Source organism: Lepidothrix coronata, unplaced genomic scaffold, assembly GCF_001604755.1.
Source record: "Lepidothrix coronata isolate B3197 unplaced genomic scaffold, Lepidothrix_coronata-1.0 Scaffold102, whole genome shotgun sequence".
NCBI lineage: Eukaryota > Metazoa > Chordata > Aves > Passeriformes > Pipridae > Lepidothrix > Lepidothrix coronata.
In genome coordinates, this window is record NW_016690282.1 from 1,872,775 (window position 1) to 1,886,443 (window position 13,669).

The 13,669-nt window shown below is 49.4% G+C and overlaps 1 protein-coding gene across 1 annotated transcript; it reads right to left on the minus strand.

The window, feature by feature from the left end:
- Positions 1 to 1,176: 1,176 nt before the first annotated feature.
- On the minus strand, positions 1,177 to 13,395 carry TOM1 (target of myb1 membrane trafficking protein). The gene is made up of 14 exons (XM_017823311.1): positions 13,391 to 13,395; positions 12,854 to 12,932; positions 12,545 to 12,694; positions 12,299 to 12,433; positions 11,939 to 12,085; positions 10,793 to 10,909; positions 10,220 to 10,353; positions 9,548 to 9,581; positions 8,871 to 8,979; positions 7,720 to 7,840; positions 5,278 to 5,353; positions 3,043 to 3,102; positions 2,681 to 2,717; positions 1,177 to 2,585 (listed from the first exon to the last, which is right to left on the minus strand). Exons 1-14 carry the CDS (start codon positions 13,393 to 13,395, stop codon positions 2,437 to 2,439), a joined length of 1,353 nt encoding a protein of 450 aa, XP_017678800.1. The 3' UTR covers positions 1,177 to 2,436.
- Between the last annotated feature and the right edge of the window lie 274 nt (positions 13,396 to 13,669).

Here is a 13,669-nt window from a genome sequence, read left to right on the forward strand (position 1 = left end):
CATGAGACCCTCATGTAGTTGGTAAGGCAGAAGCCTGTGTCTCTTCAGCTGTGCTCTTCAGAGAGAAAATGCTTTGTACACTTTGTTCAATCCAAGCTCTTCTTAGGTGTGGAGCGTGGGGTCCTGGGCACAATGAAGTCCTGCTACAGAACTGGCTGAGGGAGGGAGAGTAGCTCAGAAGTGAAGCCACAACCATTCAGCTTCAGGCAGCCCCCAGCAGAGCCACTCGTGGACTCAGCAGCAAGATGGGGCAGGACAAGCAGCTTTCAGGCTCAGTAGGCTGGGCTTTCCCCTCCCCAATACCCAGAAGATAGCATGCACACCCTGGTTTGAGGACTGCTGCTCAAAGAGAGCTATATTAAATACGTAATAACACCTGGTTCAAAAAGGAGGAAGAGCTCTCCTGGGTCCTGCCAGAGGCATTGGGAATGCAATGGAATTGAAAATGGTGATTCGTTTTTCCAAGGGACAAACTATCCAAAGATAGTATGTGCTGTCTGTCTTGGAAAGATGAAAGAAGACACAAAGGCTCCTCCCGTCCCACAGCTGCTTACAGAGGAGGAAAAAGAGCACCCTGATTATTCCAGCTGCAGCCCAGCTTCCTTGCAGCTCTGACCCTCAAGGCTCTGCCTGAGCTTGGTACAGCTGAAACTGAAGAGCAGGCATGGGGAGAGGGAGGTGCTGAGGTTTGGACAACTTCAGCTAATTTAACTCCTTCCCACAAGTGTAGGGCTCAGATGACACTTTCAACCCATTCAACCTCCTTTTAAGAATGCGTCCCTCAGCTTCCACTCAGCTGCATGCATGGGGACAACTGAGAACGCCCTGTGGATACCAGAGGGCCCTTTCGTAGCAACTGTATTTCTTGCATGTCCTTATAAATGACTTATGGGCTGCAAGGTGGGTATTCAGATCTGGTCACAAGGCAGAGGGGGAAAGGAGAGGAGGTATCTCACCCTCTGGCTACTGTGAGATGGGCTGTAGTCACCGACCCAGGAGACTGTGGTAAAAAGCAGCAAGCACCTGCCATGGCTCCCAGCACCCTTGGTGCTTCCTCTCAGCATGACAGTGTCCTTGCCTTTTCAAGGAAAGCAAATGTGGCTGCATGGTTTCACTCCTCTTCTCCCCACAGGATCCTCCCCTCCCCACACTGGCACTGACAGCACACACCATATCTTCAAGGGAGGCTCAAATCTTTGCTCCTTTAATGTGCAGTAAAAAAAGGCAACTCTCCCACGCTCAACAAGAAATCCCACGAGCAGGAGCCCTGGGCTTGGCACCCTCCTCCCTGGTTTTCATTTACAATCGGGCACCATGTGTGGTTTGCTCTGAAGGGTTTTGCTCCCCATGTGCAAAGGAGCTCCTGGCTGCTGCAGGACTGCTTGGCTGGCATGAGATGATGGATGCCTCGCTTCGCCCCTGTTCTCACAAGCTGAGCAAGCTACTGCAGCAACAGCATGTTCCCCCCAGTGGTGTAACAGTGCCAATGTAAGGGCCTCCTGCTTTAGGGAACCCAGCTCTGCGACCCCAGAACACACAGCTACTCTGAAGGAGTCTATACAGAGAGACTCCCCACACCACGGCACGATGTGGTGGAAGGCATCAGTGGAAGTGAGAGAGGGGGGTAGGATCACATCGGGAGAAAAGTATAATAATGGGAGAATTAAATTAACTGCAGATGGTTTGCTGAAGGCACATCCTACCCCATGAGAGACAGCCCCTTCAGCCTGGGGTACCACTTGCAGCTCAAGCCTTCTGTGCTGCCAAGGGCCTGGGTAACTGGCTGTCTTGCAATGGAAACGTCTGGGCTGTGGGTAGGATTCTGGATAAACTGATGGGGAGGGGAGGAAAGGAAGAGAAGGGGTTATGAGTGGGAAGGTGTTGCATACCACAAGCACTTGTGCAAGAGAGATTAGAGCAACAGGTTCCCTCTATCAATAGTGTTCTTCCTTGGCCACCAGTAATGCTTCACATCCCTGTGCTTTCCAGTCTAATACTGCCGAGCAGAGGGCTGGATATCCATTCTAGGGAAGGGGTGAGGGAAGAGGCAGGCAGGAATGATTTCAGCAGCAGACTGCAGCCTCTCCTTTTTCTTGGGCAAGATCTCTAACTACGTCATCGGAGAGTAGGATGGGGAGCTTCCTCCAGAGCTTCTTCTGCTTTGCCCACACTGTACCAAAAAGAGAAAAGCCCACTGAACTCCCACATTCTCTAGCAGCTTTGAAACCCCCCTTCACAAGTCTATTGTGTGATATCCCTAAACACAACAAAGATTATCTGAAGTCTGAAAGCAGCTTAATAATAAAAAGAACTCAAAGGTAAAAGAGGAAGAGAATGGAGGAAGGGGACAGAGTCCTTCCTCTGCTGGCCCCTGGTTGGAGGCAAGCAAAACCGCACACACAGCCTCTTGCTCCACAGCACACCGGTCCATAGCATTCACAAAGCAAACATAGCATCATCTTCCTTTGCTTGCTTCCGATGATGGCTGGCAGTTGGAGGAGAGACAGATGTCCCTGCTGAGGAGCTGGACAAAGTGGGTAGGCGGTCCGCAACTTTCGCTCGCTCTTCCAGAAATTTGTCAAACTCTACGGAAAGAGAAGAGCAGAGCATTAGTAAAGAATGGAAGAGCCAACATGCTGCCAGGAACAGTTAGAGAAAAGGGATAGCTGGATTATCTTACCTTCGCTGGTGACACCTTTTGCATCCTCTGATTCTCCCTAGAGAAGAATGAGAAGGGCACGGTTACAAGGAAGGTAGATAAAGGTGTCTCACAGATGTGATTCTTTGCACAGAGAGAAACAAGGTAGTTCTCCCCCCACTTCTGCAGTACGGATATGTTAGAGCGGCCCTGATCCTCAGTTCATTTGCTATACCTTCCAGAAGCCTAATTATACCGTTGCCCTGTGTCCTTGGCTTTTTCTTCCCTGTTCTCTCTGAGCAGCCTGTGCCACATGTTCAGCAATGTTGTCCACCATCTGAAGTCCAGCCCTGCAGACAACTCTGTCAGGACAGCTGGCTCCAGGAAAGCAGCCCCTCACTTACCACATCAGTGGAGAGCCACTTTTCTATGTCTTCCATGAAATTGGCTTGAGGAACCGGCACCTAGGACAGAAGGAAAAAGGATGATGAAGCCAAGAAAAGAGACGATGTTCCAGGAAATCCACTATGCAAAATGAAAGCCCAACCCAGAGGCTCACCCTCTCACTCCACTGTTCAGTCAGCTGAGGCCCTTCCAAATCCAGCCAGCGCCACTGCAAAGCTCTCCCAGCTACCAATGCCACTGCTCACCTGCTTCCTGTCCCCCATCCATGGCCAGACATGCATAGTTTCCAGGGTACATGCCATTAAAAACCTCTGTGGTTTGGCAGTTGGCTTTGGGGTATTAGGACCAGACCAGACTTTCCATTTTGGTGAGGTCTCACTAGGTGGAAGTTGGCTGCTTGTGTTATGCAGCCAGAGGACAAGAGATGTGCGTTTCTCCACACCTCTTCCCTTCTAAAATCTAGTGACAGTCTGATGTCAAAGTCTGCAATGCTGAAGATATCAGACGTGCCAGGTTTGGCACCACAATAAGGGGGAAAGACACCTGCCAAGAACTGATTCCCTGGTAGGATCATGAAGCACAGCAGGATTTGACATCACACCAAACTACTGAGAGAGATTCATCAAAGAGAGAGTCATCTACAATAAAAGTAAATTTTACTTTCAGTAGGGATGAGGTTATCTGAGAATAATTCATGTCCCTGGTCAATTTAAGCAGCAAAGAGACATATTACTAGTGTACAAAGATAACCTGGAAGGAAACCAAGTCTGATCCTTTTCTCTATTCAGGAGCTCCTGAACAAAGCTGAGCAAGAAACAGCCCTTGCTAAAGGCTCCACAAGCAGAAGCATGAGAGTATTTGTGGTAACTTATTTATTAGTCTTCTAATATGTACAGCTTCCTTGCCCTCTGGAAAACACCAAGACCAAGAAAAAGAACACCACCTTCTTACCAAGGACAGGCCGATTTCCCCAAACCAGGGAGCAAGTGCAGATAGTTACCACAGCTAGCAGGTGGATAAATGGGGATGGAAGAGGATGTATGAGATTAGGGAAGTTTCGAAGCGAACTGGCTTTGCCTACCCAGAGAGAAACTCTTTGGAGTAGAAGTGCATTCAAGCCAAGGGGACAGCATGTGGGGAAACTTCCTAAAGCAGACATCAGTCTGGGCAGTGCCCATTACAGGAAGACAGGCTAACAAGCTTCAGACCTGGGAGCTGTCAAAGCCTCCATGTGCCTGAGGGAATGTAATTGTAGGAATTCCTGCTACTAAAAGACCAAATTCAACAGCCTGAAAGCTCAAACACTCAAGCTACAGGAGGAGGCCTTGAACAGTAAAAGTCACAACGTGTTTTCCTCCAAATGGGGCAGCTCCTGCTAAGCAGGAGAGGCTACAAGGGGAATGAATGGCAGTAGCCTCCCTCATGATGCCACCAGCTAGTGCCTCTGCCCCAGATACCCACCTCAAAACAGGCCATCCTCTAGCTCAGAGTGGCACATGCTCTCTTGGCCTCAGAGCTCCTAGGATTTTTTCCTACAGACATGTTTACTTGAGGCTGACACTCTGCCTGCTTCCTTCCCAACTCTGGTCTCCACCACTGGCCCAGGCCAGGGTTGCCCCATTTCAGTTTGCAATCTCTGCTGATGTCTGCTGTGCATCCTCATGTGCTGTGCCAGCACCACTTCTACTTCAGCAGCCCCAGCCTCCTTCCTCCCTGCTGGCCCTCCACGATCTCAGATCTCACCATTCCTTGCCGCATCATCCATTTAGTCAGCTGGGCTCCATCATTAGAGGCACCAGACTCCCCCTGGATGAGAGAGAGCCTGCATTGCAGAGTATGAAGGAGAGGGGAGGCAGTGGGTTTAGGGTGGGGGAAAAAACACATTGTACTGGTGGCCTACTTCTCTGATTGCAGAGAGAGGGCAACTGGACTTGGAAACCTGCTTAAGATGAATAAAACATACATTTCCAGGTGGGAATTTCCCTGCAGATATAGGGAGGACATCCTGTGACTGACTGAGTCAACCCCAGACTTTCCATAGTTTCCCACCTCAGGGGTTTAAAGAATGAGGTATGTAGCCCAGGTAGGACATGCAGGTTGGTGGAGACTGAATGTTATCACTGGTAATGTAAAACACTTGATTTTTTCCAAACAGACAGAACATTTATTGCATTGGTGAGCAAGGAGGATACTCTTATTCCTGGCAATACACTAAAAGCTCTGTGGCCACTTACTGTTCCTGTGTTCTGCTGCCGGGCATCCAGGGCACCAGCGAGTCCTTTGGTGGCTTGGGGATCTTCGTACTTTACCCTGAAAGCATGAAATTAGATAACACACAGGCCATTGAGATGCCTGAGAGTGAAGAGCAGAAACTCCTAAACATATATTCAGTTCTTCTGACGGCACAGCTTTTCATCTCTTGCCATTCTGCTCCCAAGAGCTTCTAGAAAGGTGAGCAAAACCCCTATTAAAGGTATAGCTCACCACAAAACAGACTAATCTACTCACTGCAACATTATTATGGGATACCATAGGACAACTGTGGCACATGACAGGAGGATGACAAGGTATGATATGAAACTAAGATACAGACTTACAGAGATAGGTGCATCAACCACAATGCTTACCTTCTTTGGGGTTGACTATAAAGAGAGAAAACTAACACAGACTGACCAGAATATTACAGCTACTTTAGAAAGGATTTGAGCAACAAGCCCCTACATACTCACCTACCTTCATAGACACAAACACAGCTCAAAAACATCTCTTTAACTGATACAACTCAAGAACTGATGGTGGCAGAGACTCACTGACCCATGCTACATAGGTGAGACTGGATGATCAGAAGATCCTAGTATTGCTTCATGGTCTCCAAGTGCACCGTTACAGCAACCTCTTTCCACATGCAGATACTCCTCACCCGTAAACTCCCTCATTCCATTTCTCTAGGCTGCCAGCACACATGATAATGCCACATGTCCCCATTTGATCCATGTAGAGTGGGGAAAACGCTCCATCCATGCTAGGAGAATGAAACCTTTCACAGAAACTCTCCACAAGTCACCTCTGCAGCTGCTCCTGGGCCCCTTTCCGCAGATCCAGCAGACCATCAAGTGGAGCTGTTTTTGCTGGGGGCCAGGGGCTTGGGCCACCGCTGCTCAAATTTCTCAAAGAAGTGCTCATCTGTGAAGGGGCCGCTGTGGACAATGGCATCCAGGATGAAGTACAGTGCTGCTATCATGCCGCTGATGAGGAAGAATGGCAGGAAAGGCTTGAAGTGTTTCAAGCACTGCTTCACTGAGGCACACATGAAGCATGGGGGGTCAGGAACAAACCCCAATGGCTTTGCGTATGTCTCCTGCCAGCATGTCCTGTTTGGGAGCTGTAGGGCAATGGGTCTGTTCAGGTGGAGGGAGGCACTGAGAGCTGATGCTGATGAGCGAAATGTGAAGCCTGAGCTAGTAGAGATTACTTGGCAGGAGTGCAAGTGCAGGCAGATGAAGGGCAGTGAGGAATAAATAGAAGATGTCTTGTTAGTTGTGCCTCAGCCTGTTAAGGATTGCGCCACAGCAAAGAGGATACAATTTCACCCCTGTGCAGATCTCCCCCAGCCTCCAGCACTCAGCACATGCCAGTGGCTCAGATTTCAGCCCCAGATCAGGTGCTGTTGGCACGATTGTTTCTGTGCTGTACTGCCTCTGCCCTCAGGCAGCACATCCCACCATAAAAGTGGTGGGGAAACCCATGGACAAAACACATGAAGTCATGTGTAGGCCACAGGTTTCCCCACCACTTTTATCAGAAGCAGTATGAAGCAGAGGAATGGAAGGAGATGTCCTTAAGAGACCTTGCTACTGCCCAACTGCAGAACAAGGCACCCCAGTGGATGCAGGAGCACAGGTCTTTGAGGGCTGGAGACAGCCATTTGCCTGTGGGCTCTACTGCTTGGTAGCTGATGGAGAGCAGGGAATGACTGACAGGAAAGCAGTGTGAGATCAGCTAGTCTCTCCAACCCAAGGGATCTGGTCAGCACAGCCATTGTCAGCTCCTCCAGAACAAGGATTCAGGAATCCATTTTGCAGTGGAGAAGACCACTTCAGCCAGTACTGTGGAGACCCAGCTCTTAGTGCTTTACACCAGGAGGTCTCAAACATACTATGGTGGAAGAAACATCAGTCACACTTGCCAACAGGGAAGCTGAGGCACAGAGCAGTGCCCTGCCCTGCCACAACTGACCACATTCTTCCTGCACTCCAGTTCAATACTCTGCCTGTTGGGCTGCATTGGTATTTAGCAATTCCCAAATTCAACATCACCCCAGTCAGGGCACATGAGTTTGGAGACAGACATGAAAACTCAGCCAGTCCCACTCCACACCTTCATCTCCAGACACTGAATCTCCTGAGAACATGTGGAACCACAGTGCTCATATATAGGGACCGCTTCCTTCTCTCCATACCCAGGAGGATACTGTGAAGGAGAGATGATGGTAGCAGAAAAAAGGACTGGGAGCACAGAGCTCATCCTACAAACACTGTGCATCCAAAGAATGCATTTCTGTTGCATCCTACTGTCTCCCAGGAACTGCTGTTGGTTGGGGTCATGGCCCCAGTTGCCTTGAGTCCTCCTTGCTTTACAAGAAGGCAGGACAGGACAGAGTGGGCTGCTGCACTCACCCTCGGCGCTGCTCAGCCAGCGAGCTGCCACGGGTCAGGGCAAACATGTCAAAGTCTTCTTCCAGCTTGCCAGAGGTGTCGAGGGAGTGCAGCCCCGCACTTACGCTGCTCGAGCCCAGGTCTGTGGGAGAAAGAAAGGGTGAACAGGCAGCTCAGAGCAGTAAATGAAGGGCTGTGGGCTTGGAGAGTGCTAGATGGAAAGCTATCATCAGAACAGGCTAAACTGTTCTAGGCCCACTCCTCTATCCTGCCCCTCAGCTACAGCACAGGCTACGTGTGCATGTAGTGTTGTGAGTGAAGTAAAAGCAGCAGTTTCTTTGCCTGCTCAGTAGACATTTTTGTCTCAGTCTCAGGCAGAAGCATCATCATCAATTTACTGAACTGATGCTGAAGGCTAGATGTTCCCGATCATTTTAGACAGCTTGGGAGGGAATTGCTCCATAACCTGTGGAAGACCTGTGCTTCTGGGCAAGCACCTCTGAGACAGATGAGTGGATTTTCATGATTCAGGCATCATCTGAAAAAAACCTGACTTGAAAAATATCTCAACTGGCTTGTCTATAAAAACGGTGTTGCCAATTTTCGGTAGCTGCATCCAAGCTGTATTGAATGTGCTCCCAGGCAATGAGAGCTTCAGGCAGTGTTATGTAGGCTGTTGGTATATCTTGAAGAACCCTCAGGACCTCTAAGGCTTTTTGAGTAAACAATCTGTCAAATCCTGAGTCCTGAGCCCAAGATGCTCATGGCTGCCTTCACAGCATAGTTTCAGCTGATTTTCTTCTTCTAGACCTTAGAGGTCAGCCTGACACCACACAGCATGAGAGGCAACTAGGCAATGCTGCCAGGCATGCAGAAGGGACAATTTCATTCCCTACCCTGCTGGAAGGCCTAGTCCTTAGCCACAGACTAAGTCCTTCTTAAGTCATACCTACCTCCTGCACAATGTGAGGTGTGGGTGCCAAGACATATGCTTGAGTGCCTTGGGGCATATACAAGTTTCTTCATGGGTTTATTAGTTGAAAACATACACCATTTCCCTAGGTTACTCTGTGAATATGATTATATAATTCTGTGAGATGATTCAAGGGCAGGAAGGGATTCCCAGTGCAGCACAGGAGAAAGACTGAGGGGAAAAGTGCATGGAAACATACTCATTCCAGCCAGCTGAGAGGAAAGGTTGTTGGTGACTTCAGCCTGTTTTAATGCAGAAGGAGTACTGGGTCCCAGATCAATCAGGCTGTTCTCTGTCTCATTTGGTGCCTTTGAAGGAAGAAAAAAGAAAATGGTGGAGAGTTTCTGAAGCTTGGACACCCTGGCCCTACAATCCTAGCTCATTAATACTGGAGAGGAAAGCCCTTCTATACCCATTGAAAGATGCCAGTTGTGAAGCCTTTGCTTGTGAGAAGGGGGACAGTGATCAGAGAACTGGCTGGGAATAGTGTCCCAGGGCTGGCCTCAGTAGCCAGCCTCCCAGCTCTGCTGGATGTCAGTAAGTAGGGTAGATGCTGGTTCAGAGGACAGGGCAGTGCTCAGAGAAGGCTCATATAGGAATTGGTCCTCCCAAAACTCAGTACTGGAAAACCACAACTGCTGTTGCTCTGCTCTTGGTCTTTGGGTGAGAGGAAGACTCCCATGGGCAGGGAGGGCGAGGCTAGCAGTGGGAACCAGAGTGTCCTGCACCACCAGGGGTTCTGGTGCAGCTTGGCTGGGAGAGCAAAGCCTACCACTTCTGGGGGGGCAGACTGAACCTCTCTCCAATTCAGCAGGACCTGGCTGGACCTGTGGGATGCAGTCCGAGCTGCACAGAGGGGAAGTTGCTCTGAGTTACCTTGACAGGCTGTCCTGTCCGGAGGCGCTCAAACCTGCAAGAAAAATGACAGGATGCATTTCAATAGCATGTGCTTATTCACCCACAGATTTCTTATAAGGCTTGGCACAGCCTGTCCCTTCCTACATAATAGGAAGAGGGCAACATGGTTCAGGGCCTAATTTCCTCTCAAGACTGAAGACCCACACAGTTGACGTCTTCTGAGAGAGAAAGCTCCTTGTGATCTTCCAGAGCTACTTCTAAGCAAAATGCTTTAAACATAGCTCTCCATACAGACACAGGGCCTAAATTCCCTAGACTTCATCCTAGCAAAGAGATGTGTTTGATAAAATGGTAGGGAAAAAAACGGGGTGCTGATCCCACCTGGGCAATTTCTGTCCCCATCTGCCTCAGAGCCAGAAAACCAGCTCTTTCCATGCAGTTCCTTCTTCTTCTTCTGGGTTATGCCACCAGGGCATCTTTATATCCCATGAGTAACTTACACAGCAGTCTTGAAGGTACAGGAATTAGTCAGCAAAAACTGAACTGGCTTTGTTCTCAAAGAGGGAAGATACAGACTGATACATCTTCAGTATTATACTTGTGGGCAGATCAAAAGGGTGGGATAGGCAGCCTTCAAGGGGCAGTAAACTCTTGTGGGAGAGCAGGGCAGAGAAGGGAGGAGAGAGGTACCTTTCATGTCGCAGAAACACGTTATTGAGGTTGTCATTGATGAGAAGCAGCTCCTCAGTGAGTTGCTCATGGAGGACACGGGGAATCAGCTCCAGTACACGCTGCTGCATGGCTCTGCATGTCCGATTCAGCTCCTGTTCAAAGCAAGGGCAAGTTACCACACAGCTCACGCTAAGGCTGAGCACTCACAGATTTGGGAGTCTGACTGGAATAGACAGACTCCAGAGGCTACTGGGATCTATCAGGAACTGTTTGTTGATGGGCAACAAATATTGGTGTGAGAGGTAAATTGAGTCTGGGCTCTACATGGAATAATTGTATGCTTTTTATATAACACATTGCCCAGAAAAAAAGGCCCTCAGGGACAAGTCCCCATGTGAGATGATTCCAGTCTCAGTAGTGCTATTTCCCTCCACCTACCCTGTGTCTCCCTTATCCCATTACTCCCTGATAAGCCCCACATTAAATTGTCCAGTTGTTCCCCATGCCTGGCAGGCATCATGCCTCAGTCCATCAAGTCATTGCTAAATTTTGCTGCATGTGCCAGCCCTCCCCCCTGCCAGCGTTCCTTACTTGCAGCAGCTCCAGGTCAGAAGGCTCAGCCTGGGATGGCACCAGCTCCGTCAGCATCTCTGACATGACCTTTGTGTTCCCATTCACCACTTCCAGCTCACTGCGCAGCTTCCCGATCTGCAAAAGGAAGTGAAGTGACAGCTCCACCTGGGAAGACTGGGGAGGTAGCTGAGGTAACTCTGAATGGCAGTAAATAGCACCATGTTTGTACGTGTGTTCACAGAGCCGAAGGGAACAGCCACTGGAGAATTCACCACTGTCGCCACTCAGTTAAGCTCTCGGGAGCTCCCAGCAGAAAGACTCTCCATTACTTACCATTGAGTTCATTTGCTGGTAACAGATGCCAGGCCTTCACCTGGGACCTTTGGCTACTAGCCCAGCCTTGACTTTTAGTAGCCAGCACAGGCTGCTGTTGTGATTCAAATCTCTCTACAGCTAGCAGCTCCTGTGTGACAGCCACTTAAATGGTTTAATTTCCAAAGCAGTGTAAGAGAGGGAAAAAATTAATTCCCATTCAACAGGAGAGCCTCAGCTAAGTGTGCAGTTGAAGCTTTATCCCTCTGGTTTCACAAGCTGCTAATGAGCCTCTTTAGAAGAGTTTCTACCCTCTGTTCTGCAAGAGAATGCAACACACTGACAGCTGGAGGTTTGGTGCTGAACATGGTGTCATATGAAGTCAGAGTGAGGAAGGAGAAAAGAGGATGGGGAAACAAGTGAGGAAGCCCTAGCCTTCAGAAACCACAGAGCCAGACAAGGTTGATTTGTATAAAGTAAGCAGTGAGGCAAAATAAACAAAGATGATAAGGAGACATCTACTGAGCAAGCTTTTGCTGAACTGCATTATAAAGACCTCACTCTAAACCTCGATATCTCTAGTCCCCACTTCCCTATAGCCAGAACTTCCCTCTACCTGCAGGCAGCCCTGTCTTTGGAAAACATAACCACTCCATGATTGTGGTGTCCCAGCTCATCAATGTGACCACAGTGGAGCTCTGGGGAGCTCTTGAGAGTCTGTGCTTTAGAAGAACGGCTCTTGAAGACAGAGGCTGGGGAAGGACCAGGACAGCAGAACCAGAATAGTGTTTGTGAAACAGCCCCCAAACACAGGGAGAGTCAGGAATGTCACAGGGCTTGTGTCCAACTCACCTGCTCTGGTGTGGGTGTGATGGGTGCGTCACTGGATGAGCCTCTTCCAGTGGGCAAGGTGACAGGGTGGAGGATGGACTCTATCTGCTGAGGGGAGTTGACTGCAGGTGAGTTCTGTCCGGATTGGGAGTCAGTGCTATACACAGTCTACAGACAGAGGTGGGAAAAGTGACAGAGAACATGTTAGACACTCACACCTGACATTAGAGGAGAAATGTTGATGGCATCTGCTTTCAACAGTTCTTGGCTGTCCTGGAGATTCTCACTCTCCAAAAGCCCTCTAAATGCAAGACAGAGTCCTTAAAGTCCCCTCATAGCTCCAGAATGGCAGCTGCCCAACATTCAGCAATGCTTCCATACCCTCTGTGGTGTGTGGATGGGTGACAGCATGTCCAGATCAGTCATGGGGAACTCTAGGCCCTTCCGTCTCAGGTCTTCATAGACAGCAACAACACCAGTCAAGTCTGGTGAGCTACGGAAGGCATCTGCCCAGGACTGGGGAGAAGGAGACAGCACAGCCCATCATCAATACAATACTCTTCTGTACAAAAACCTAAAGACAAACACTCTCTGAACTGGTGCAGATGCTCACAGTTCTTGGCTCACCTGTATGAGGGTCAGCACCTTGTCGTGCACTATGGCAGGTGGGTTGTTCTTCGGCAGGATTGTTCTCACCAGGACACCTTCTACAAAATCCTGGCTGGACACAAGGACATGGAAGCGATGGCCGCAGTTTTTGACACATGTCTCCAGGACCTTCAAAGGCAATGAAGCAGTTGCTATAGCCTTCTCTGCCTACATGTGTTTATTTGCCTTGTTGGCTTTAGGTACACGTGTCTTTTCAGTACATGTGCTAAAGCTCGTGTTCAGCACTCAGCTTTACAGCAGAGCTGAGAAAGAGCCCTGACCACTCACCGTCAAAGCCAGCATAACTTCATGGAAGTTCTTGTTCCCTACAATTCTCTTCTTAATGGCTCGGAAGGCATCTTTGGGCCTGAGGGAGAAATGAGATGAAGAAAGATCATCAGAAGGTTGAGCCCCACCTACAGCAAGGCAAAGNTAACTTGCTACTGCCCAACTGCAGAACAAGGCACCCCAGTGGATGCAGGAGCACAGGTCTTTGAGGGCTGGAGACAGCCATTTGCCTGTGGGCTCTACTGCTTGGTAGCTGATGGAGAGCAGGGAATGACTGACAGGAAAGCAGTGTGAGATCAGCTAGTCTCTCCAACCCAAGGGATCTGGTCAGCACAGCCATTGTCAGCTCCTCCAGAACAAGGATTCAGGAATCCATTTTGCAGTGGAGAAGACCACTTCAGCCAGTACTGTGGAGACCCAGCTCTTAGTGCTTTACACCAGGAGGTCTCAAACATACTATGGTGGAAGAAACATCAGTCACACTTGCCAACAGGGAAGCTGAGGCACAGAGCAGTGCCCTGCCCTGCCACAACTGACCACATTCTTCCTGCACTCCAGTTCAATACTCTGCCTGTTGGGCTGCATTGGTATTTAGCAATTCCCAAATTCAACATCACCCCAGTCAGGGCACATGAGTTTGGAGACAGACATGAAAACTCAGCCAGTCCCACTCCACACCTTCATCTCCAGACACTGAATCTCCTGAGAACATGTGGAACCACAGTGCTCATATATAGGGACCGCTTCCTTCTCTCCATACCCAGGAGGATACTGTGAAGGAGAGATGATGGTAGCAGAAAAAAGGACTGGGAGCAC

Bases quoted from the DNA above. Each gene is read 5' to 3' on its own strand.
- TOM1 (XM_017823311.1), bottom strand. The intron at 12,434-12,544 runs GTGAGCCAAGAA...CCTTCTCCCCAG, and splicing joins AGGTGCTGACCCTCATACAG to TCCTGGGCAGATGCCTTCCG. The intron at 10,910-11,938 runs GTGAGTTGGACA...TTCCTTTTGCAG, and splicing joins TCACACCCACACCAGAGCAG to ATCGGGAAGCTGCGCAGTGA.